Raw genomic sequence first — 24,404 nt, 5'->3', positions numbered from 1 at the left:
TGAGGGCTTCAGGTGGTACCTGGGACCAGGTTACTCTCAAAGCATGGAGTAGAATATGGGTTGTTACCTGAGTCTTAACCCAACAGACTGGGGAAGGCTCATGTCTCTGTTTCACAGACCCATGAGTCAAAGCTGGGTGTCTGGAATGATGGGTGAGTGGAAGAACAAAGGACAGAGGGGACCCCAAGCCCTCTACAGCCTAGTGGTTCTGCTCCCTTGAAAGTGCCTACCTGACCCGGATGTGTCTCCCAAATCTGGTCCCTGCCCTGCGCGAAACAAGGAAGACTGCACAGTGGGATTAGGCAGCATTTAATTGTTTATGGCACTTGTAGAAATTTGGCACAGAACTTATGGCTTGGGACCACCTCCTTGGGAATGACATTCAATGTTCCTTTTGGTCCTTGACTTCCTGCCAAGGCAGGAGAGCAGACAGGAGACCTCTGGGGACATGGTCCTGAAGGCAGGCAGCTATGAACAATGCAGACACGGGGATCTGTCACAGACCTGTGTTTGCTGGACTAAAGGCAAGGTCTTCCCCGACATGGCAGCTACCCCGAGAAGGTGTCCTGGGTCACGTCAGTGATGCTGGTCATCTGGCAACTCCTGGCCCACAGTTCTCTTTGAAGATCTAGGTCATATGTGACCGTGAGAGACTTGGTCTCTTTCTCATTGTAAAGGTAGCGGCCGCCTATTCCTTCCAGGTCTGGGGTGACTGCCGCGTAGACGGAGGTCCAGGCTCCTTCATCTGGGGTCTGTGGGGAGAAGGAAGGAGGCCAGGACATGTTAGCCTTCAGGGCAGAGTGTATGGGATTCTCAGGACCCCCACAGATGCTGTTGGGTAAGACCCAGCATGCTCATCGCCTGGGTCGGGATACTCAAGCGGAAAGCCACGTGTACAACCTAGCCGAGCTGATGGATTAATCCATTTCCACAGGCAAAAATGCGTATTAAAATCCGTGATGTGGACAGTCCGGTTTTGCAGCTCCTGGTGAACCCAGAATGCATATGCACTGGTCAAAGCAGATGAACGCTGAGCAACACTAGGAGGCAAGTGGGTAAAACGTGACCACCTTAGAGAAAGGCTCTTTTGGTGAGCTTCCCACGGGGACGGAAGCATTCCTGGGCTATGGTCACTGCTCATGGGGAAAGCAAAGTCCAAGTAGAAGCTTAAAACGCAGAGGACACATGAGGTTTGGAGATCTGGGTCTGGCGTAAGGCGGACACGTGGGAACACGACACACCCTGCATTCTGGGGTGGGAGTCGGCATGGTCAAGGGTTGGCGTGGTCAGTGGGTGCCAGTGAGCCAGGAGGAGCTCAAGAGATTGGAAATGGCGGGAACCAAAGCACCTCCATCTGCGGCTACTATTCCAGATCTGGAAGCCAATAGAGTCTCCCCCTTGCTTCTTACCATCTAGATAAAGACTTTTTCAGGAGCTTGTCTTGTTAATCAATTTGTGGAAATTGGCTCAGTCCTCCAGAGATTGTTACCAGACTGTGTAAGTCTATACAGTTAACCCTTGACCAACCCAGGTTTGAACTGCACGGATGTTTTCGATAAATGTACCACAGTCCCGTAAACGCGTCTTCTCTTCCTTAGGATTTTCTTAACCACGTCTCTTTCCCTCGCTGCCTCTACTGCGAGAGTCCGGTGTATAACTCATGCAACGTACAAGATATGGGTGAATCTGCAGTTTAGGGCATCGCTAAGGCTTCTGGGCCATCGTAGGCTATTAGCAGAGAAGCTTCGGGAAGTCAGAAGGGATACCTGGATTTTCAGCTGCATGGCGCCATGCACGCATGAGCTTATGCGTAGACACACGCACTGACGTGCCCACACCCACGTTTACACCTAGATGTCCTCACAGTCCCCCACGCTGGCCCTGAGCACCCAGCTCTGCTGACATCCAAGGGGGCCAAAAAAAGGAGCTATTTCGTGGCTATAATGTGTCTCGTAGAGAATTAATCACATCCACTTACCCAACTATCACAGGCTTAAATACATGATAGATGCTGGGCTTGGAAAAGCAACCGCGGATCGTTTGTAGAACATTTTCAAAGCCTTCGGCTTATAATGAAGACGGAAATGAGATTTCATTTGTATTCTTTAATTCCTAAATGTTTTGACAGCTCACGAAATAGATGGTTTTATTCATTTATTTCTCATTACGTTGCATATCACATCCTAATCATTACCCATCAGAGCAATTATTGGTCCTGCCTGTGTAAAAGGGAGTGGGTCATGATAAATGTTGAGATGCATGTGTGTGTATAAACACGCACACGGACACACGGTCACGTCCACGTGCATGCACACGTGCTCACACTCACCCACATGCACGCACACAGTCACACACATTTGCACACACACAACTTTGACCTTTGCAGATTTATCTGTGTTGTCTGGAGTGGGAGGAGACACACAAGTTTCTCAGGACCCAGTTTTAAATTTCGATGTCACCGCCTGTGAACTGCGAGATCATTGCTGTATCATCCTCCATCCTAAGAGTATTTCCTCTCGTGGAAAACGACAATTACAGAAAAAGTTTTCCCACAAAATTGTCAGGGAGAAACGCAGGACATTGTACGAGTGAAAAGCTCTGGCCAGTAGAAACCCAACTGCAAATGATCAACAGTAACCATGACCGGGGTGACCATACTATGTGCTGGACACTGTACCAAGCACTAACACCCATTTTACAGATGAGGACCCAAGGCTCAGAGAAGACTAGTCTTTCCCCCACGGCACACAGTTGGCGGGGGGAGGAGCTAGGGTTCGAACCCAGGGCCACCAGCTCCCCAGTCAGCATCCTCACCCATAGCAGGTGCTGACTTCTCCAAGAAATGAGCCCAGAGGTTGGGAAATGCAGGCCGGAGAGTGGATTTGGGGAGACTTCTGAGTCCCGGTGAGCTCTTACAACAGGACATGTCACATGCAGGGAGAGAGCCACCAGAGCTGGTCCTGCAGAGGGGAGAACGTCCACAGGGCACAGCTCCTGTCTCTATCTGGGCAGCAGACGTCTGCTGAACGGGAAGGCTGAACATCAGCCAGAATGCCTGAAATGGGCTGGACCATGTCTCCGCAAATGCATATGTTGAAGTCCTCACCCCCAGGACCTCAGAATGGGGCTTTATTTGGAAGTGGGGGTCTTTAAAGAGGGGATTAAGGTCAAATGAGGTTGTTAGTGGGGACCCTGATGCAAAAGGGTTTGGGTCCTTATAAGAAGAGATGAGGACACAGACACGCACAGAGGGACGACCATGCGGGGACCCAGGGAGGACACAAGGTCTACACGCCAAGGAGAGAAGCCTCAGGAGGAACCAGTCTTGGCCCTGTCTGGATCTCAGACACCCAGCCTCTGGGTCTGAAAGACAATGAATGTCTGTGGTTGAAGCCACCCCATCTGTGGTACATTGTCTCGATAGCCCGGGAAGACTAATTCAATGTCCAAATGATTTCTCCTCTCCAACCGGGAACGTTAGCCTGTGGAGGGCGGCAGTGACAGGTGGCTCTGGCAGCTGTGTGCCCATCCCAGGAACGAGCTGTGTGTGCACAGCTTTCCCAGGGAACAGGTGCTTACGACTCTACTCGTCTCCTGCACTCAGAGTCATGGGAGGGACATGCTCAGATTCTTCAAGATAGACCTAAGACCAGCAAAGACCCCAACAGGCAGGAGATGCTTCTCCAGCGAATACATATGTCTTGTGATGGCCTGAATGTATGTGTCCTGCCCTCCCCCAGTTCATATGTGGCAGCCCTATTCCTCAATGGGAAGGTATTAGCACGTGGAGCCATTGGGAGGTGATTAGGGTTACATGAGGTCTTGAGGGTGGGAGCCCTGACAATGGGACTGGTGTCCTTATAAGAAGAGTTGGAGACCCCAGAGCTCTCCCTCTGTCCATCACGTGAGGACACAGGCAGATGGCCATGTGTGTCCAGCAGAGAGCTCTCCCTCTGTCCATCATGTGAGGACATAGGAAGCCTCCAACCTATGAGTAACAAATACCTGTTTCCAAGCCTCCCCAGTCTGTGGGACTCCGTTAACATCGCCCAAGCTGAGCAATATGTGTCCCAACACCAAGATCTATATTTGAATGACGCTGTGTTCTAGGTTATGAAAAAAATCCACAAAGAAGCAACAACTGCTTGTCTTTTCCTGAATCTCTCTGAGCTAGAACCCTGCACAACACAATCACAGTAGAGGTGAAGTCTCCTTCCGTGGGAGCATGAGAAACACATGCACCATGCACTGGCTTTTTCTATTCCTTCTCTCTTCGCTCACTTTTCCTTTGTTTCTATTTGCTTTGTGTTCTTATTATAGACATCTTGCACCTGTGGCTCATGGTGCACTGATCGACCACTGGCTGGGCACCAGCTCATTGGCTGGATGTCCCCAGGGAGCCACCACACATACACATTGACAAGGAAAACCATATGAGTTGACTGCGAACAGGACCAGCACAAAGCCCTGCTGCTCTTGAAGATCGTTTTCACCGTGGTGCTCCTTTGCTAACTCGGGGCTTCATGTAGGGGCGCCATGTTGGCAAAAGGCAAGATCAAAAGGCTTCCTCTCCTACGACCTCTCCAGTCTGTCCTTGCATGGTGAACACGTAGATGATATCTCATGACTAATAACTTCAAGCTTGGGGTTGTTCACTCCCAGCAAAGAGAGTTACTAATCCTTTCTTCTTTCCCGGGATCACTGTTTGGGTCATTTGGTGCTGGAACTTCACGTCCTAGAGAAGCTCAGCACAGCCCACGACCTGCTGAGAGCTCCGGGCTCATGAAACTCCAACACGCTAACGATCGCCAACTGTAACAGGTCAATGAGGCAGAACCTTTTGCTTAATTTGCCAAGGACGATCAATAGGAACATAGCTGATGAAACTCAACGCTGCTCTTCAACAAGAAAATGGACATGTTGTGCTGGTTTCTATGACCATGCTCCTCTCCTGGAATTTTCTAAGCTGAGCATGGAATTCCACAACTTATTGACTGTTCCTTTTTGTTTCGCTTTGTTTCATTCGTCTGCAGGGATTGTCTCCTCTAGGAAAGTACCTGGGATCCAGGTACTCAGCTGTGTTTAAAATGTCTGGGAATTCAGGTCTATGATAATGAGCATCATGGCGGCTAATTGGTAATACCTAATTAAGGCAAATACACAGAAAGACCCAAATCAGCTGTTCTCTCGCTCTGGCCTCAAGGAAAACCAAGGGCAGATGATCGCAATCAAATGGAAAATCTACGGATCTATCGAACTCCCCAGCAAAATTTGGTATCTGCCCCTGTGTCGTTGGAGTTGAGAAGAGCTGTATTCACGCTCATTCCCAGGAGGATGAAGTGTGTTTCCTGGGTGCTGAGTGCACAGAAATCAGTGGCTTCTGCAAAGATAAGAAGATCCTCGAAACAATGGTTCCCCTGGCATAAATAACATACCCCATTTTATCTACAGCTTGTAAAAAATGAGACAAAACAAAACAATGAAATGAAGATCATCCTTAAAGACTTGTAGAAAGTGAAAGCAAACCCAAGAGTGGACGTTTTGCTTTCATCAGAGGCAGGAGGATCACCAAAGAACCAGATGCCCGCTGGGAGACCAGGGAAGAGGGCTCCGTGTGTTTATAGTTAAAGGTCAGCTCTGCATGAGGCCGGGGCTGGACCTGGTAGCAACGCACCGAGTTTCAATTGGCTTCATCACAACAAATGCTTATTAAATGCTCCCCAACGTTTTGTGGGCTCTCGGGGCCAAGAAAGGCAATTTTGAAAATAACCCCTACCACCGCGGAGTTGACGATAGGCAGGGGCTGTGGGGTGACGTTTGGGCACAAGTGGGTGAAAAAAAAAAGGCAGCAGAAGCAGCAGCACACTTGGTAGAAAGAGGATGGAATTTCAAGCATGCTAAATAGAGCTGCAAGCAATGTCGGGTTGGAGGGAAACATGAATGCCTTATAATTACCTAATTACACAGGGCTTTACAGTATCAGAAATGCTTCCACATATATTATGTTAGCAATTTTCACAACAATCTTATGAGATATTATTATCCAGAATTAACAAATTACCAAAGCGAGGGGCATCGTGGAGGATAAGAAGGAGAAGTAAGGGGTGGCCAGATGTTGCTTCTCCCAGAGACCCCAACCCTCTCCATCTTGGTCCTTAATCTGCCTCCCTATAGGTCCATTCCCCATGCCTACGGCTTCCTTTCTCATCTCCTTCCCTATCTTCATCTTTGACGTGAAAACCTGACCTCACTCTCCTCTGAGCCACAGACACATTCATGGCAGCCCAGTTGGCATCTGAAAGTAGACACCCTACTTCACCCACCTCACGGTCAAGCTTCCCCAAATCCCCTCCTGGGCATTTCCCATCACCCCATGTCTGGGATAGGCACCACCATTACCCTCATTTTCCTGAGTGAAAAACCCCAGAATTATCCTTGAGTCTCCCAGAGCCAACCAGTCAAGATGTCTTCATTTTATCTCTGGAGTTGTGTTTAGGATGATTTCTCTCCCTCTCCACAACCGGAGTACCACCTCCACCACTGGAGTGGTCTATAAACAGACCCCAGGTGCCCCCGTGTCCTGCAGTCCATCGGATGCTTTGTAGGTTGGATGGATCTGATCCTATTACCTCCTCACTGACATTTCTCAACGGGCACCCAGCCCTAACCTCCTGAGGTGTCCATGGCTTCTAACACATGATGAGCTTCTCTCTTTGGACACCTGCAGTAGGACTGGGAACAGCTGCTTTTGGGAGAATTGAGACATGGGCAGCTCAGATCATTTCCCAGTCTTGGGTTCAGCTGGGGGACACAGCTAAGAAAGAGGTGGTGTTCATCTGACCACCCGCCATCTTGAACTACTTTCTGCATCACGTATAGTTCCAGCATTGCTCACGGACCCTGGTTTAGCCTTCAATCCGCCTTCAAAGGCTCCATCCCCAGCAAAGCCTTCTCCTCTTGCCCCCAACACTAGGGCAGATTACTGCCACCCTATTTGTCCTTTTGTCACTCATGCAAAATGCTCAAAGTCAAAATGAGTGGTAATGAGTTGAGTTCCCAGAGCCCTGGGTACATCTATGGGACATGCCCACCCTGATGCCTCAGTAATTCGTCTTGATCACTCTACACCTGGAGGGGTGCATGACACGTCATCAGCCTGAATGAACATCATGGACTGACTCCCTCTTCCAAGCCTCCTGTGGGAGCCCACCCGATTGATGTAATCTTCATGATATACCTGGGAGGTGGGTCTTATCCCACCTGCTTTACAGTGAAGGAAACTGAAGCCAACACACTGGGCAAAGACACAAGAGAGCAGCCTTGACAGCTGAGATCCAAGGAAGGAGGACATAAATTTCCTTTGGGTATTTTTGGAGAAGGATCACAAACTCGGTGGCTTAAAACAGCACAGATTTATCATCTTAACATTCTATAAGCTCAGATGTCTAAGATGAATCTCAGTGCAGGGATGGGCTGGGGCTGTATTCTTGCTGGATCCTCTAGGACAGAGTCTGTCTCCTGTCCCCTCTCCTTCTCCGACTCTAACCCTCTGTCCTCTCTGTTATGAGGACCCCTGTGATGACACTGGGCTCCCCGGGATCACTGGGGATCTCCTACATCCCAGGATGGAAGAGTAATGGTGGTAGATTCCTATAGCATGATACAAGGTCAACTGAAGTTTGTTAATTCAGCGTGCTTGAATGCTGCGGGATGATGGGGAGAAGCTGATGACGCAGAGGTGGGGAGAAGCATCGCTGGACGTGTGTCCTTGAGTTGATTAATTAAACGTGCCACCCTCCTGACACATCCATCAAAAAGCAATCAATGACCCCATGACTGGGTTGATTCAAATGCATAATAAAGAGAACCAACCATCACTAAGTCATATAGGTTGTTGGGACATGGGCACATTCTACACTGTCCGTTTGATCCTTTTTAGTTGGAGGCTGGTGTAGAAAGTGATTTCAAAGAGGCCTGGCATTGTTTGAGGTGAATTCCTCACAAGGGTCCCGATGTACCCAGCACCGAGAATCACGCTTTTTCATGGTACCCATGGACCCTGAGGCAGGAAGGCAGGCAGATAGGGATGACATCCCAATGCAACGGCCCCAAGACCTGGGAGATGCAGGAATTCTGCATCAGCACTGGCTTCACCGGGTCTCATGCCCACTGAAAAGCTTCACTGACGCTCGCACAGAGCCCAACAGAGCCCGGGCATACAGAATGGTTGTCATTTGTGGACACACCAAACCTCTCGCCTTTACAAAGTGCTTGGGGAGGCAGACACCAAATCATGCATTTGTAGGAAGGCAAACTGAAAGGGAAGGAAGGTAATTAGGCCCTAAAGGGAGCTCCAGGGCATGGCTGACTTCATGAGAGGTGCTCGGATGGAACCACCAGCAGGCAAGGAAGGCAGACCCTGAGAAGAGGTTCGGTAACTGTCCTCATTAATTGCCAGGCTTGAAGAAACAGACAGTTATCGAAGGGATGGAGCCGTCAACACTGACTTGGGAAGACGGACGAGTCCCCAAGAAAGCAATACATATTAGAGAAAAATTTAAAAGCTGAACTGGAACGATCCTTCTGAAAATTCCCAAACCCAGAGAGTGTGCAAAGGCTAATATTTCCAGTCTTCAAATGCACAGACTTGTCATGATCATTCCATTAGGCTGAAGTGTAAGAGAGAAAAATATGCTGGGAAATGGGCTTCTCCATTGTCTCATTCTTTGACTTTTTTTTTTTTTTTTAAACAAATCATCAAAACTTTAGGATCCCAACTTGACAAAGATAGCACAGAAGGAGATCTACAGCGCTGGGGTAAATGCCAAGAGAGAAGTCATCAATGAATTGGTTGGAGAACCAGAGGACTAGTCTACTGGGGAATAAGTAAGAATCACTCTAGAAACTGGGGGCCATTGTTTCTAAAGAAACATACTGGTCCACATTTTCCAAATAAGGGAGTTAAAGCAAAGAAAAACATAATCATGTCTCTAGACCGGAGTCAGCAAACGTTTTCTATAAAGGGCCAGACAGGAAATATTTCTCACTTTGTGGGTCATCTGGTGTCTGTCGTAACTACTCAGCTCTGCCTTTATCCCAGGGAGAACACGTGAATGAACGAGCACGTGTGCCAATAAAACTTTATTGACAAAACCATATGGCCAGCCCGTGGGCCGTAGTTTGCCTATGTACCAAACTGTTTTGTTTTGTTAAGATTAAATATTCACACCTCATTCAAAGGAAGAGTAAAATGGGAGTGATACAGAGCACAGTACATTTAAAAGTAAAATGTGCAAATCCTAATAAATATAAAAGAGAGATTTATGTGTTTCACCCTCAAAGTGGAAAGTAAGATATGAGTCACCTACACCATGTGTTATTGAACTGACCATATCTTACAGAAGAACATTTTCAAGAGAAACATACATACTAGAAAGAAGACGGGATATGATATTTGCATTAAATAATCAATATGGCTTCAAAATTAGATTAATTACATTAAACAGACTGAAAATCTCTTAAAATCAGGACATCCGTGATAGAATCAAGATGGATGTAAGACCTAACACAGTCTCACAGTATTTGGAGCAGGTTTTGGTAAGACTGTCCTTGAAAGCCGAATGGAATGCTCCAGAAAACACGGACAAGAGAACCTTCTAGAACTTTCTCATCTTCTAGAACCTTCTCATGCCAGACCTTGCTATGCTCTGTAGAGAAACTAGGACAGAAGCAGACGTGGAGATGTAGGAGTGGTCCCTCAAGGTAACACTGCTGGAAACCTCAAAGAGCTAGAAACACCCCAAATGCTCCCGATCCAGAGATGGAGCAAAGCCGTGTTGTCCACCCATGTGGAATATACGCCCCCAGGACAGAACCGACTTCACGTGTCCACAGGGATTGATTTTAAACATTTAATATGGAGAGTTGTGGGTTCCAAAACACAAGTTGAAGTCTTGAGACCTAGTACATGTGAATATGACCTTATTTGGAAACAGGGTCTTTGCAGAGGTGATGAAGGGAAGGATCTGAGATGAGCTCACCCTGGATCAGGGTGGTCCTGAATCCAATGACGGGTGTCCTTGTAAGACACAGAAGAGGACACACAGATGCAGAGGAGAAGCCACGTGAAGATGGAGGCAGAGATGGGAGGGACGCGGCCACAAGCCTAGGGACATCTGGAGCCCCAGAAGCTGGAAGACGCAAAAAGGGCCCTGCCCTAGAACCTTAGGAGGGAGCATGGCCCTGCCCCGCCTGGATATCTGTGGCCCTGCCCCGCCTGGATCTCTGTGGTCCTGCCCTGCCTGGATCTCAGACATCTGGTCTCCCCGGCTGGGCAAAGAGGAATCTCTGTGGTTTTAGTCATTTGGTTTGTGGTCATTTTTCACAGCTGCACCCAGGTAAGTAACTACTAAACTAACAAACAAACAAACAAAAAAGCAAATCACAGATCTTATTCTACTTACCAAAGGATCAAAGAATGCAAATTTAAATTTCAGAGACACACATGCGTGAGACATTTATAACAAGAAACAAGAAAACCGTTGATTCTACGGGTGGGTTAGGGGTCAGTGTTTGCACGTGCATTTGGGGGGAAAGCGTGGGCACATCCACGTGGTGTGACAACGTGTGCACTCACTTATCACCGACTTCTAAGTGTTTCATGCATTTTGCTGTCTTCACGGTTTGCAGTACTTTTAATAAAACCGATTTGCCACAGAAACAAACGTCAAAACTTCATAAAACCATTAGGAATAAATGCAATAGGAAAGGTATGGGTATTTACTGAGAATTAATAATAGGACAGCCGTGAAAAGCATTAGGATTCTGGTCACCAATTCCAACATGCGGGGTGACCGTCCCCCCCACATACACACCACCAAGCAATTCCCAGACACCATCAAGGTACCTATAATCCGACCCAGTTCTGACCTATATACGTGGCCACGGTGTCAGATCTCCCAAGGCTCAGCCCTACAAGACTGCCCTTCACCCCCTAGGTCAGATGGCAGTCACAAATCCAAGTTGTCACCCCTGGTTCTGACCTACCAGCTACAGATCGGAGGTTCCCAGGACCTCCTCCTCCTCCCGGGGTTCTATGAATCTGCTACAGCGACTCACAGAGCCCAAGGAAACACGTCACTCACTACATCAGGGGTTTACTATAAAGGGTTGTAGTTCAGGAACAGCCAGAAAAAGTGTGCATGGGGCCACGTGTGGGGAAGGGCGTGCACTTTCCATGGCCTCGTCAGGGGCACCTCGCACCCCAAAACTGCACGTGTTTACCAACCCAGAAGCTCTTTGAACCCTGCCCTTTCCATTTTCTAGAGAGGGAGGCTTTATTGCAGAGGCGTGATGGATTAAATCATCCGTCACTAGGGACCGATACAACCTCCAGCCCCTCTAGTCTCCCTGGAGGTCAGAAGGTGCAGCGGAAACTTCCCAGCTTCTAAACACGGAGTTGGCTCCCCTGGCCACCAGCCCCAGGCTCCTGGACTTTCCGAAAGTCCCCTCGTTCACATGCTGTCCTGACTGGAAATTCCAAGGATTTTAGGACAGAAACAGGACAAAGACCAAACAGGTGCTTTTATCACAAGTCACAAGTTCGCCTGCATCCAGAAAGACACAAGTGAAAGAAAAGACAAACGATTCTCAGACAAAAAATATAACTGTGTGAAATCTCAAGGTTCCCGCCCAAATTAAGTTAGAAATCCCTGCGGGTTTTGTCCTGATGGTTATCCTCTCCTTTCCCGTTCTATTTTATATTACTGTATCTTACTCTGTTCTAGCCTATCCTGTCCTATTTTATTCTATTCTGTCTCATCCTATCCTGGCTTATCCCATCCCACCATTTTTCTATTCTATTGTTTCTTATTCTATCTTATCCTACCCTATCCTCCTCTGTCCTCTCCTATCCTATCCTGTATTATTTTATTCTGTCTATCGTATCCTATCCTAACCTATCCTATCCTATCCCATCCCATCCCATCCCATCCCAACCCATCATTATTCTATTCCATTTTTTCTTATTCTATCTCATCCTACACCATCGTGTTCTGTCCTGTCCTATCCTATCCTATTCCATCATTATTCTATTCTTATTTATTGTTTCTTATTCTATCTTATCCTACCCTATCCTCCTCTGTCCTCTCCTATCCTATCCTGTATTATTTTATTCTGTCTATCCTACCCTATCCTAACCTATCCTATCCTATCCTATCCCATCCCATCCCATCCCATCCCATCCCATCCCAACCCATCATTATTCTATTCCATTTTTTCTTATTCTATCTCATCCTACACCATCGTGTTCTGTCCTGTCCTATCCTATCCTATTCCATCATTATTCTATTCTTATTTATTGTTTCTTATTCTATCTTATCCTACCCTATCCTCCTCTGTCCTCTCCTATCCTATCCTGTATTATTTTATTCTGTCTATCCTATCGTATCCTATCCTATCCCATCCCATCCCATCCCATCCCATCCCATCCCATCCCATCCCATCCCATCCCATCCTGTCTTAGTCTACCTGCTTCTCCTCTACCGTATTGCCCTCTATCCCACCCCACTTCTCTCCGTTGTTTTCTACTGGAAGAACCTGGCAGCATCATAAACGTAGGGACAGAGAAACGGGGTGAAGAAACAGATGCCCTCCCATCACCAACTGTGTTTTCTTCAACTTGCAAAGCATCGAGAAGCTGACCCAGGGAAAATAATCAGAGCTAGGAGAGAAGGAAGCTCAGAAAACGAAGCTACGCTGGGGGGCAGGGGGCATTGCCCGAGCACAACGGTGACTTCAGAACAGACGGGAACACGTGGGCATTTTCAAAAGGACTGTCCGTCCCCTCCAGGATCAGTGGAGAAGGGTGGGCTTTCAGACATTGGTCCCTGCAAACACCACCCGGAAACCCGGGAAGGCTCACAGCACGACAAAACCTAACTGTACCTCCGGAGACAACGGACGACCCATTGTTAACGCCTTTGACTCGATTTTGGCTTAAAGTGCCCCAAGAGGACCGCGAGTGACAAGAAAGTTGCGGTGGGGGAGACGGGCAACATGACATACGGGGTTCAGGATCCGTAATTACATGGAACGTTCTCTGTCATTTTGTTTTTTGTTTTTTTCCTGAGCCAGCAGCTCCCCATGGGGGGAAAAGTCGGGGAAAAGGACGTGAACAAACAGTTCATTCAAAAACTCACGTGCATAAAGACAATTTGGATTTTTAAGGGGAGCTGTAGAGCGGAGCTGTGACGCAGAAAAAGGATCCTGGGGTCATACAGGAGGTAATTACACACAGCAGCGGCCAGACACTGGCTCCGCAGTCCCCACAGTCATTCCCATGTGCCAGAATCTGGGTTCCGGTGCTGGCCCCGAAACACTAGTGCGTGGAGAACCCAGAGGTGGGGAATTCACAGCCATGACCGTCACTGAAGGCACGTGCCCTGCCCTCCACGGCCCTCGAGCTCGTCACCTGTAAAGTTTGCAACCCCATCGCGGGGAGGAAACGAACACCGTCCCCTCACCAAGACCCTGGAAGCCGGAGAGGATGTGCCCGAGCCCCACGGCTGGGCCAGCAACAGCCACGGAAACAGGACAGCAGCAAACGCACAAGGAGTTTTTCCAAGAACAAGGCTTCCTGTCCACTCACGGATCATTTTTTTTTTTTTAAATCCAGAAATTTAAATGGGACCACGTATCCGAGAACGAAATATAAAAACATCAGGAGAAAAGGGTGGGGGATATGAGATTTTTAGAAGTGCCTGGTGGGGTGACTTGTTTCCACCTTGTGCAGAATTCACGCCGTGTGCGTGGGGACAGGTACACGTCATGGATGCTTGGTGTCCCTCCAGGATGCTACTGGCTGGCCTTGGACCCGTGTGTCAGCTGCTCCCACAATGGGAGTGTCCTATCTTGGAGCAAAGCCTCTGCTGTCCCCCTCGTGGGACCCCTGGGACATGTGGGAGGCCCATGCACGGTTTTGGACACCAGAAATTGCATGGAATTTTGTGCATCGGAAATCAACCAGGCTTGGATTCAGAAACACGTGCACGACGTGTGGCTCTGCTCACGGCGCAAAGCAGAGCCCTGTCCGCTGTCTACAAAATCTGTTTTCTACTTTGTGGAAAAAACACCAAAACTGCTTGAAATGCACACATGGGGAGGCTGTGCTGCTGGGTTTCCAATGTCAGTGACCGGGACGCCGGGTCGCTCGCACTTCTGAGTGTTGACCCAACGGCACAGACGTGGCCTTGAGGTGGCCGGCCGGCCGGCCGGCCGTGGGGCAAGAGACCTCACAAATGGGCACAGCAAAGCAACCGCGGGAGGCCTACCTTGAAGAACCACCAGCTGAAGAGCTTCTTGATGAGACACATGCCCCAGAAGACGTGTTGGTAGAGGTCGGTGTTGACCACGCCGGGGTCGACCACGTTGGCGGTCACGGGGCTCCCCTGGGCGGCCAGCAGCCTCTGCAGGTGGTAGGTGAACAGGACAAGGGCCAGCTTGCTTTGGGCATAGGCGCCGTGCGGGGAGTAGCTGCGGCTGTGGAAGCAACCAGGGACACGTGTAAGACGCCGGTGCCTCCCTCACCTGCCCGGGTCCCTACCTGTCTGGGTCACTACCTGCCTCAGTCCCTACCTGCTGAGGGCCCTACCCACAGAGGTCCCTCACCTCCCCGGGTTCTGCACCTGCTGGGTCCCTATCTGTCGAGAACCCTACAGGTCCAGGTCCCTATCTGCCTGGGTTCCTCACCTTCCGAGGTCCACTTGCTGAGGTCCCTTCCTGCCCAGGTCCCTCACCTGCAGTGCTCCCAGCCTCCCACCCGCTGTCTGCCCCTGGGGTGTCCTGAGGTTTCATTTCCATTTTCCACTCCCCATGCACCAGAGGGTTCTGTGGTTTGTATGACCTCCCTCGGGCTTCATCTCCCAGGTGTCGTGCAGACGCGCGACCCGACGTGCAGAAACAGAACAGGACGCCCCCCCCACCCTCCAGCGAGCGTAAAGATGGGGCGATTCTCCCTGCGTCCGCTGTTTGTGGGAAGCCGGAAACCGCGCCCAAAGTCCGGCTCAGAAAGCCTGGGGCAAACCCCATCTGCCTGCAGGTGACCCTGACTTTTTACTTGTTTTTCTACGGGGAAGCACGTGGTTACGTTTCATCGTCACTATACACGCACGCACGCACGTGTCTCCAGACTTGTGTCTACGTTGCGATCCTTGGGGCTTCGTGACGGGCTAGGAACGTGACCGTAGCATTTTTTAATAGAATGCATGTTGTTAGAGCTGTTTTAGGTTCACAGGGCGATTAAGAGGCAGGGCCAGAGGTTCCCCGTGCACTGCTCCCTGTCCCCACACACGACAGCCTCCCCCATGACCAGCATCCCCAGCCCGGGCTGCATCAGAATTTACCTGGGGGTGCACATTCTACGGGTTCGGGCAAATGTACAAGGACATGCATACCCTCTGGATTCACGGCCCTAAAAGCCCTCCATGCCCCACCTGTCCAGCCCTCCCTCCCCCGACCCCTGGCCAGCACCTGTCTTTGTTCGCTCTTTATCTATCCACCTGCTGAAGGACAGCTCGGTGGCCTCCAGGTTCTGGCCACCAGCAACCACGCTCTTAGAAACATCGTGGGCAGGTTTCCGGGTGGCTGTGCCTGCAACCCCTCTGGGTGAAGGTCAAGGAGTGTGATTTGGGGACCACACCGTGAGGGGGTGCTCGCTTCCGTCAGCAACAGCCTGGCTGTCCTCCCAAGTGACCCAGTCATTCTGCGTTCCCAGCGGGACGGAGGAGAGCTCCTGTCTCTTCCCGTGCTCGCCCGCCGGTGTCCCAGATTCCAGCCACGCTCACGGACGTGCCCTAGGGTCTCCCTGTTCTTTTAACCTCTGAGTTCTCCAGTGACCTAGGACGTGGTGGATCTTCTCGTATGGAGGCTGACGGCGAGATTTTCTGATCGACTGCGTGACAGACGTGTGGGTCCTTGGCTGTCCACATGTGATCAGCACATCGTTCCCCCCCAGGAATCTGACCTCCCAGCATGGCCTTCATGCATCGTCCTGTCACGGGAGCCCACGTGCAAACCCCAAGATGTGCCTGCAGGGGGGTCCACCCCATCGATGTTGCAAAAACGGACCCCAGGTTCCTCCACCTTAATGGACCGGTCGCTGGGTGAACTTCTCTAGGAGCGTTGCCCAGAGGAATTCCCAACACGGCTGTTGTGTTTGGAGGGAGGGATCACGAGAACATCTAGGGCAGTTCAGAGCCCAAGTTCCCTCCCCAACGCAAGACAAGCCACAACCCTCCAATTATCCTCAAGAGACTTGTTTTTGGCAAATTTCTCCCGTCCGCTCCCCGCAGAGGAGAGGAGAAAGAGGCGGGAAACGAACAGTGATTAAGTGCAGGGAAATCAAGGCCGAGTTTCGTCTTGGCTTCGGGCCACTTACCCGCCACCGGCACAGGCAGCCTTGGACGCCGCCTTCTCAGCAGCGCCGGGTTCGGGCCCTTAAAGGGCATGAAACACCGATACACCCATTTCTCCAGGGTAAACAATGAGGTCTGCGACTGTGGCTTTATAGAAAGAACCAGAGATCGTTGGAAATACTAAACGGAGGGAAAAAGTCAGTATGTTTCCGTACGGGAGAGACGGAAAAAGTCGAAGAAGGAGGAGTGGTTTCAGGAGAGGTTTCCCCGGCGGATTTATGGACAAAGAAACATCCACAGCGGAAACGGGAAGGAATCAGAGCAAATTAACAGGAGGACGCGATCCCCCCGCTGAGGTTTTCTAAATCAAACCCCGAGGACTGCAAAGGCACTTGGCACGGAAAACAATAAAGAGATTGAACGTGAACACCGAAGAGGGAGCAGAAACACAGAATCAAATAACGGTTCTCACGGCGGGTCGGTCAACGAACTAATTAGGGAAATGGCTGCGTGGTTTGGTTCTACAGAGAATGTTTACTTTGTTGCTTTTGTACTACGGATTGTCAGGAAGTAAAACCCAAAGCCATAAACATGGATCCTTATTTTCAAAAACATAAAAGACTTTTTGGTGTAATTCTTCCAAGAATAATTCGAAGGTCGGTATGAAACATGACACAGAAGTTAGGGACGGTTAGTGTGGCAGCCTTTTGGAGGGGCAGAAAAACGCCTCTCCTATACTTTTGTGTTCTGTCCCGAGGGCTGCAAATTAAACGGAGGAAGGCCAGCTTCACAGGGGGAAATCATGCCAATTTTATTTTTTCACTTTACATGTATGGAGGGCTTCATAGGAAAGAAGTAAAAACGGTCTTCCCTGGGGGACCCAGAGGGCGCAGCTCTACCGCATGTCCCCACTTACACAGTTTGGTTTACAGTTAGTCTGTGAAAGAGATGATGGAGGCATGTGCCTTAAAAAGGAGACTTTGAAAGGTACAAAAACTGTCTCATTTTTAATTAAAAAGATACTGTATCAGCATCAAGTAATTAAAAACATTCTTCGTTCAAAAAAAAATAGGCCCCACTAGATTTGGGTTTATATACAATTTAACAATGCCCAGTAAATGGTGCAGGGGTGAGGAGACAAAGGACAAGGGGTCTCGGCTTCCACAGGTGGTAAATTGTGAAAAGGTATCTATTTAATGGAAATTAAAGGGTTGGTTTAGTAAGATTTGTGAGTTTCCTGGAAGTTCTGCTTCTACTGAGATCTGGGGAGAGCAGCATACACCTGTCTATACCATATGCAACAATCCATATTCTACGGGTTCGTGAACAACCCCCACACCAGCAGTCAGTCCTCCTTCTCAGCAGAGCTGCCCTGCACCGCAACGTCCACATTTTGTAGAACCGTCGTCACCTCCCCGTCCGTCCTAGAAAACCACGGACCTTCTGTATTACTTTAACGGTTGCAGAAGCAGTGGGTTTCCTGAAGTCCTCCCCAGTAGACCGGAAAATTTCGCACATAGGACCACAGGATTGATCAGACGGTACCTCGAGCTGTTGAAAAACACAATGTCTTGAGTTTTCTTATTTCCAGAACACACACGTGTCCCTGGATTTCATATCATTCACGGTGTTTGCCCACGTTTTCAGCTCGACGTCGACCACTTCCTTCTCTCCCTGCCGCTAGAGGTCATGACGGCCCCAGCCGACGCTGAGAGTTTAGTACAAGGAACGAGGTCTTCATCCATGATGTCGATGAACGCTGTGCCCCGTGCGTGAGTCACCAGTCTGTGCCCCCCACGATGGCCTCGTAGACGGCTTCCTTTTATACAGATCCACAGGGAGCGTTAGCCGTCCTGATGTGTCCTCTGGCCTGCGGTAAATTCACATGCGGAAGGCAGCACAGCTGTGGCTATGATGCCTGCATCCTATTAATCAGCTGCGTTATTTTCCTTCTGGGTCATTAATGCACAAGCCCATGGCCAGCGATGAGGGAACGTCCGCGGGCCACCGTGAACCCAGGTGCTCACTGGGTCCGATAACGGGCAGTCTCTCTGTGAGCAAGGATGAGCAGCACCCATTGGCAGACCAAAGATCCCTCATCTCCAGACACGAGCTTTCCCCGGGTGCCACAGACATGTGCTGCGTCGCCCTGATCCCTGGTTTTCCACATCTGCTATTCCAGAGGACTCTGGAAATACAGAGCGGCCAGGAGGGGTTCAGGAAGCCTCGTGAGCAAAGAAGGGCCCCACGTCTCCCTGGAAACAACCCAGGATGTTGCCGACCACGTGCACATTTCGGTCCTGAGCAAATGTCAGGCGTGGTTGTTGGGGGAACCATCATGGGCACATCAGCAGCCCGTCACGCATCCCAGAACACCGCATAACTCCTCAAAAGCTTCAGGGTTCCACAAACAGTGATATAACAGGCTGGGAATTCATGCTTACAGATGCACGGATGGATAAGCTCCCCCCGAAATTAAAACCGTTTGGGAAACTCAAACCAAAACAGCTATTTTCCCCACGATGCACACACATGCCTCGACATCTCAAGGGGTTTGGCTCCAAAGGGAGGTCAGCCTGGAAGAAACGGTTCTGGAGAAGAGCAAGAACCTGTCAGCTTGGGAACAGTGCACGGGGACCCTTATGCATCGAACTGTGCCTCCCACAAGGAAGATGTGTTGGCGTCCTGCCTCCTGGATCGCACAATACGAGAGTATTGTGCATGGGAAGAGGGTTCTTAGACAGGCAACTGAGTTCACGTGAGGGCTTTAGGATGGAGCTCTCACCCTGTGTGACTGGTGAATTTACAAAAAGGGGAATTTGGACGCCGATGGGCACGCATGGAGGGAGGATCACGTACAGGTGCACAGAAGGAAGATGGTGTCATGGGGATGGATGCAGAGATGGGGGCACACACGTGGAAAAGTTTGCTGGCCATCCCTAGAACCCCGGAGAGCAGCCCAGAACACATTCTCCCCCAGAGGCTCTGGAAGGAACCAGCCCAGCCCCACCTGGATCTCGGACGTCCAGCCTCCAGAACCGGCAGACAGTAAACTGCTGTGGTTCAAAGCAACCCAGTCTCCGGTCCTTGGTCACAGCCGCCCCAGGACACGCATACAGTGAGCACGAGCTGTTGCACGAAAGTGAAGTTGCTCAGGATGCAGCCCGAAAACACACACCTCCCTGAGGAGGTTAATTTGCTCCATCTTTGTGCAAAGAGGGGAAGCATATACAGAAAAAGCAAGTCTTCTGCCTTGAATGGGAGCCGCTACGAAGGTTTTGAAGATTTTATTTATTTGAGAGACAGCACAAGCAGGGGGCCGTTGTAGGCAAAGGGAGAGGGAGAAACAGGCTCTGTGCTCCACGGGCATCCTGGGATCATGACCTGAGCCAAAGGCAGATACATCATGGACTGATTGACCCAGGAGCCCCAAGAAGGCAATGTTTTGCAGGGACAGGAACCCATGTGGAGGGTGTGTTTGACCTCTGGAAGGAGACCGCATGGGGGCCACTGCTGTCTCCAGCGGGGTCTTTGTGGACGAGGCCCCATGATGCACGGACACCCACTCATCAGTTTTACCCAGAGAAGCATCTTTGTCAGTGACCCCAAGAGCAGCCATTCCTTGGTCAATGAGGTTCTGCTACCTTTGCACCTGGGAGCACCCTCGTCCGTCCTGAGGACGGGAACTAGGACAGGGCCTGTTGCCTGCTTCGTGGTGGAGGAGGGTAGACAGCATGCCGCCATGTCCCTCCTTGCCCAGGGCATCGTATGGGCTAAGAGGGGAGGCTCGTAAGACAAGTAGAGCAGGAACTATCCTCAGCGGAGGTGCAATGGGCGTCTCCCAGAGCGGTCACCCTCAGGGCAGGACCAAAGCTGAGGCAGCTCAGACAAGACTCCAGGAGGACCTCCTTGGTCCTGGGTGGCCCATGGCTACAGGAGGCAGAGCACCTAGACAAGCCGGGGAGCGGGGCAGATAGTGGTTAGAGCCCATCACGCAATGGTGCCCAGTGGTTGGTCAGACACCACTGTAGACATTGCTGGGAAGGTATTTTCTTGGACGGGATTAACACGGATATTCGTAGATTTGGGGTGAAGCCCATCACGCTCCATAATGCCGGTGGGCCTCGTCTAATCAGTTGAAGGCCAGAGAGGAACGATGGAGGTCTCCTCCAAAAAAGAAGGGAATTTGGCCTCAAGACTGTAGCCTGGAAATTCTCCCTGAATTATCAGTGTTTTGGCTCAAGATGGGAATATTAACTCTTAGCTGCCTCTCTAGCTTGCTGGTCTACCCTGCAGGTTTTGGATTTGTTGGTCCCTCCCATCTGGGAGTCAATTCCTTAAATCAAACCAACCCATCTCTCTCATACAGACATATAAAATACTGATAAATATTTATATATCTGTTTTTAAATTAAATGATACTTTTACCTCCTTCCACAAAATCAAAACCATTTTCTGACAAAGCTATCCATTTCCTCATGAGTCAATTCCACTGGATGACAAACAATGTTCAACAGACTCTGCCCACCTTTTTCCCCGGGAAAGGATTCAAGCAGAGGAGTTTTCCGGCAGAGCCTACCTGAGCACACAGACCCTCCCGTGCGTAGCAGCCCACTTGGATTCTGAAATCACTATGACATAGTGATTCACACCTTTGGAAGAACATGAATTTTCAGCAAATCGGTCTTGGCAATTACCGCTAATTACCGGTGGTGTTTACATCAGGGGGACCCCGAGGACCAAGTCTTTTCCTTTTCCTTTCATGCAGGAAAGCAGAGTGTTTTAAGCCCAAGTGGTTCTCAAATTTTAACATCCATCAGAATCTCCTGGAGTGTTTCTTAAGAGTCTGGCTGCCCGGCTCCCCACCCCCAGAGTTTGGGCTGAGCAGGTCTTGAGGGGGTGGTCTCGGGGTCTTTATTTCTAGTAAGTTTTCAGGGCATGCGGATGCTGCTGGCCTGGGGACCACACTCCAAACACCTGCATCCTGAGTGGTCTCAGTCTCTTTTATTCTTTTTTTTTTTTTTTTTTTAAGATTTATTTATTTCAGAGAAAGAGTGAGAGAGGGACAAGCAGACCCCTGCTGAGGGCAGAACCCAATGCAGAGCTCGATCCCACGACCCCGAAATCCTGACCTGAGCCAAAACCAGGAGTTGGATGCGTAACTGATGGAGCCAGCCAGGCACCCCTCATTGTCTTTTAACAAACATTTATCAAAGAAAGCGATGGACCTCAGTGTCTGTTCTTTGATTTTTTTGCACACAAAGCTGCAAGGACCTTCACACCTATGCTCACGTGAGTGAATCACACATGCACTCATTCGTGCAGAAAGCACAGAGGAGGGCACAGCCGCACTCGCATGCCTGCACATGTGTGTCCACGTGCTCACAAACACTCATACTTGCACGCTGGTGCACATATAGACCATCCCTGAGCTCGCTTAGGGCACCACAAAGGAGCAGCCCCTCGGGGGGGACAACTGTCCCCCAACCACATGGCTTCACTTCACCTGCTTCCTCTGTGCACAGGGTGGTCCTGCAAGGCTGCCCAAGGACCCAAGTACCTGGCCAGCCCCCTGCCCAAGGCCCTATTCAGGGAGCCACCTGTCCCCAGGAGCCACAGATACATTCCCTGCCTCCTGCCCCCAAGGGGAAATCCCAGTGAGGGCTCACCCTGATCCCACAGCCACAAGCATAGAACCCACTCACCCACCCAGGACCGAGGTTGGCCACCAGATGGGTGGGAACTCCCTGGGAAGACCCCAGCCTGTCTCTCCGGGCAGCTGGCCCCTCGCTGTGCCAGAACATGACACCAGGAAGCACCCCAGGGTGCACAGCTCGGCCACCCTCCTCCCACACGTCTGCAGGCCCGGAGGCTGAGGGCACCCACCCCAGTGCACGTGCCGGAGCCACTCCTTGAAAGCAAGCTCCGCTCACCCACGCGTCCAGGTCCTTCCAACAGGGTATCTACACCGTGCACAGTGAGGGCAGCACACATGCAAACATAAACATGTACCCCACTCACACGTGGGGCCTCTTTTATCCTGAAGGAGGAAAGAGCGGGAAACACAGATCAGAACGTGGTGCCTCCCACGTCACCAGAAGTCACCCGGACGTACCACACGGGTTAGTGGGTTCTATTTACAATTGCAAACAAAGGAGAATGTGTCGTTACTTCTGGTACCCACCGCGTGCCCAACTTCTGCCTTTCCGCTTTCTACCAAAGAAAATAAATTAAAAAACAAAAAAATAACATCACACAGCTAAGCTGCCCCAGGATAAGATGCATGTGATTTGATGATGACGGATGTTAAATGTACTTAGTGTGATTATTTCAGGATACACGCAACTAGTCAATCCTTACCGTGTACACCTGACACTTCTGTAGCAACTGTAACATTATGGTACAACATGTATACGGTCACATTATGTAACAATTATAACACTGCAACATCTGCAATGTTACGCTGTGTGACAACTGTAACATTATGGCACTCTAACATATATAATGTCACATTATATAGCAATTATAATGCTGCACCATATACAATGTTACACTGTGTAATAACTGTAACATTATGGCACTCTAACATATATAATGTCACATTATACAGCAATTATAACATTGCAACATATACAATGTTACATTGTGTAACAATTATAACAATGAAATGCTGTAACATGTATAATGTTACATAGCAATTATAACATAATGTTATAACCTGTTATATAATAATTACAATTGCATTATATAACATATAATAATTACACTATAATGTTATATATGTTACAGAACATTATAGTTATACTATAACATATGTATATTATATAACAGTAATTACATTATGTTATAACTTACATTATGTAACAATAACTACACTATAATGTTATACATACATGTTATGTAACAATTATAGTTCCATAATATAACATATATTATGTAGCAATTATAATCGACTTCATAATGTGATCACATATACAATGTTACATAACAACTATACTATTGAGATACAAACTTGATTATGGCGCTATAGCAATTATACCTCAATAGAAAAATGACAAAAACGAAACGCGTTTGGGGACGCAGTCATGAAGAACCCTACAAAATGTTGGCATGGGGTTTTTCAATGATTCTGATAACAGACCTGAGTCTACTTTGGTGGTTGGTGGTTGTGTACTGTTGACAGGTACCCCTGAGCCCCTGGACGGCCGCCCACAAGCACCCACCTGCCCTGAAGGTCCTCCATGTTCAGCTCCGCGACGTAATGCGTGGCCGACGAGACGGTCAGCACCCTCGCGCAGCAGCCTGGAGATCCGGACTCCTTCATGGTGTCCAGGAGGAGGTTGGTGAGCAGGAAGTGGCCCAGGTAGTTCAGCCCAAAGTGCTCCTCAAATCCATCCCTGGTTCTCCGCTGAGGGACCATCATCACCCCGGCTGGAATAAAGGGGATTTCAGGGAGAGTTAGGACATGAGATAGGGGAGCCGTTCCACAACCGTCCCACAGATGGGGCCGGGCGCCAGCCAGGAGGATGGGCTCTGCTCCTCACTGCCATGTCGCCATCCTGGACCTCAGGTTCCTGCTGCTTCGTATGCACTGGGAGAGGAGCCAAGACGTCAAGATGCACCTGCAATGCTGCTAAGACACCAGCATCTGGCAGAACGTGAGAATGTCCTGAATCACCAAAAAGTGCCTCCCTGTGGCCCCGGGAGGTTAATTCTTTTGGACAGAACAGCTGTCTGCATAGACAAAGGCTCCCTTGTAAGAGGAGTGTCCTGGACACGTTGGGACGCTGATGTCCTGCATCTGCAGGGTGGGGTGGATGAGGCCCAGAGCCGAGTTCCCCAAACTCATGTTGTCATGTCCTCGCATTCACAGGGCATCCCAGAAATGGGGTCACTCTTCAGGGTGCTTTGCCCAAAATGCTGACCCAGGTATGCACCCCGGCCGTCCCTGCCCCAGACACCACTCCAGCCCTGTTATTCCACAAACACATC

General features: G+C 49.8%; 1 protein-coding gene and 1 long non-coding RNA gene across 2 annotated transcripts in view; both read right to left on the bottom strand.

Moving 5' to 3' along the window:
• Positions 1-293: 293 nt before the first annotated feature.
• Positions 294-24,404, bottom strand: part of DHRSX (dehydrogenase/reductase X-linked) — a 145,222-nt gene continuing 121,111 nt past the window's right edge. The window contains exons 5-7 of the mRNA XM_047716910.1: positions 23,636-23,843; positions 14,331-14,538; positions 294-752 (exon numbers count right to left, since the gene is read on the bottom strand). Coding sequence (XP_047572866.1) covers positions 549-752; positions 14,331-14,538; positions 23,636-23,843 — 620 coding nt within the window. The 3' untranslated portion in view covers positions 294-548. The remainder of the gene's footprint in view (positions 753-14,330; positions 14,539-23,635; positions 23,844-24,404) is intronic.
• Positions 11,524-12,432, bottom strand: LOC125092429 (uncharacterized). Its single transcript, XR_007124921.1, has 3 exons — positions 12,254-12,432; positions 11,998-12,203; positions 11,524-11,962 (listed from the first exon to the last, which is right to left on the bottom strand). It is a non-coding gene; the product is annotated as an uncharacterized LOC125092429 (long non-coding RNA).

Source organism: Lutra lutra, chromosome X (assembly GCF_902655055.1).
Source record: "Lutra lutra chromosome X, mLutLut1.2, whole genome shotgun sequence".
In the NCBI taxonomy this organism is placed as follows: domain Eukaryota; kingdom Metazoa; phylum Chordata; class Mammalia; order Carnivora; family Mustelidae; genus Lutra; species Lutra lutra.
Note: the sequence above shows the minus strand (reverse complement) of the source record. Positions and strands in the feature narration are given on the sequence as shown.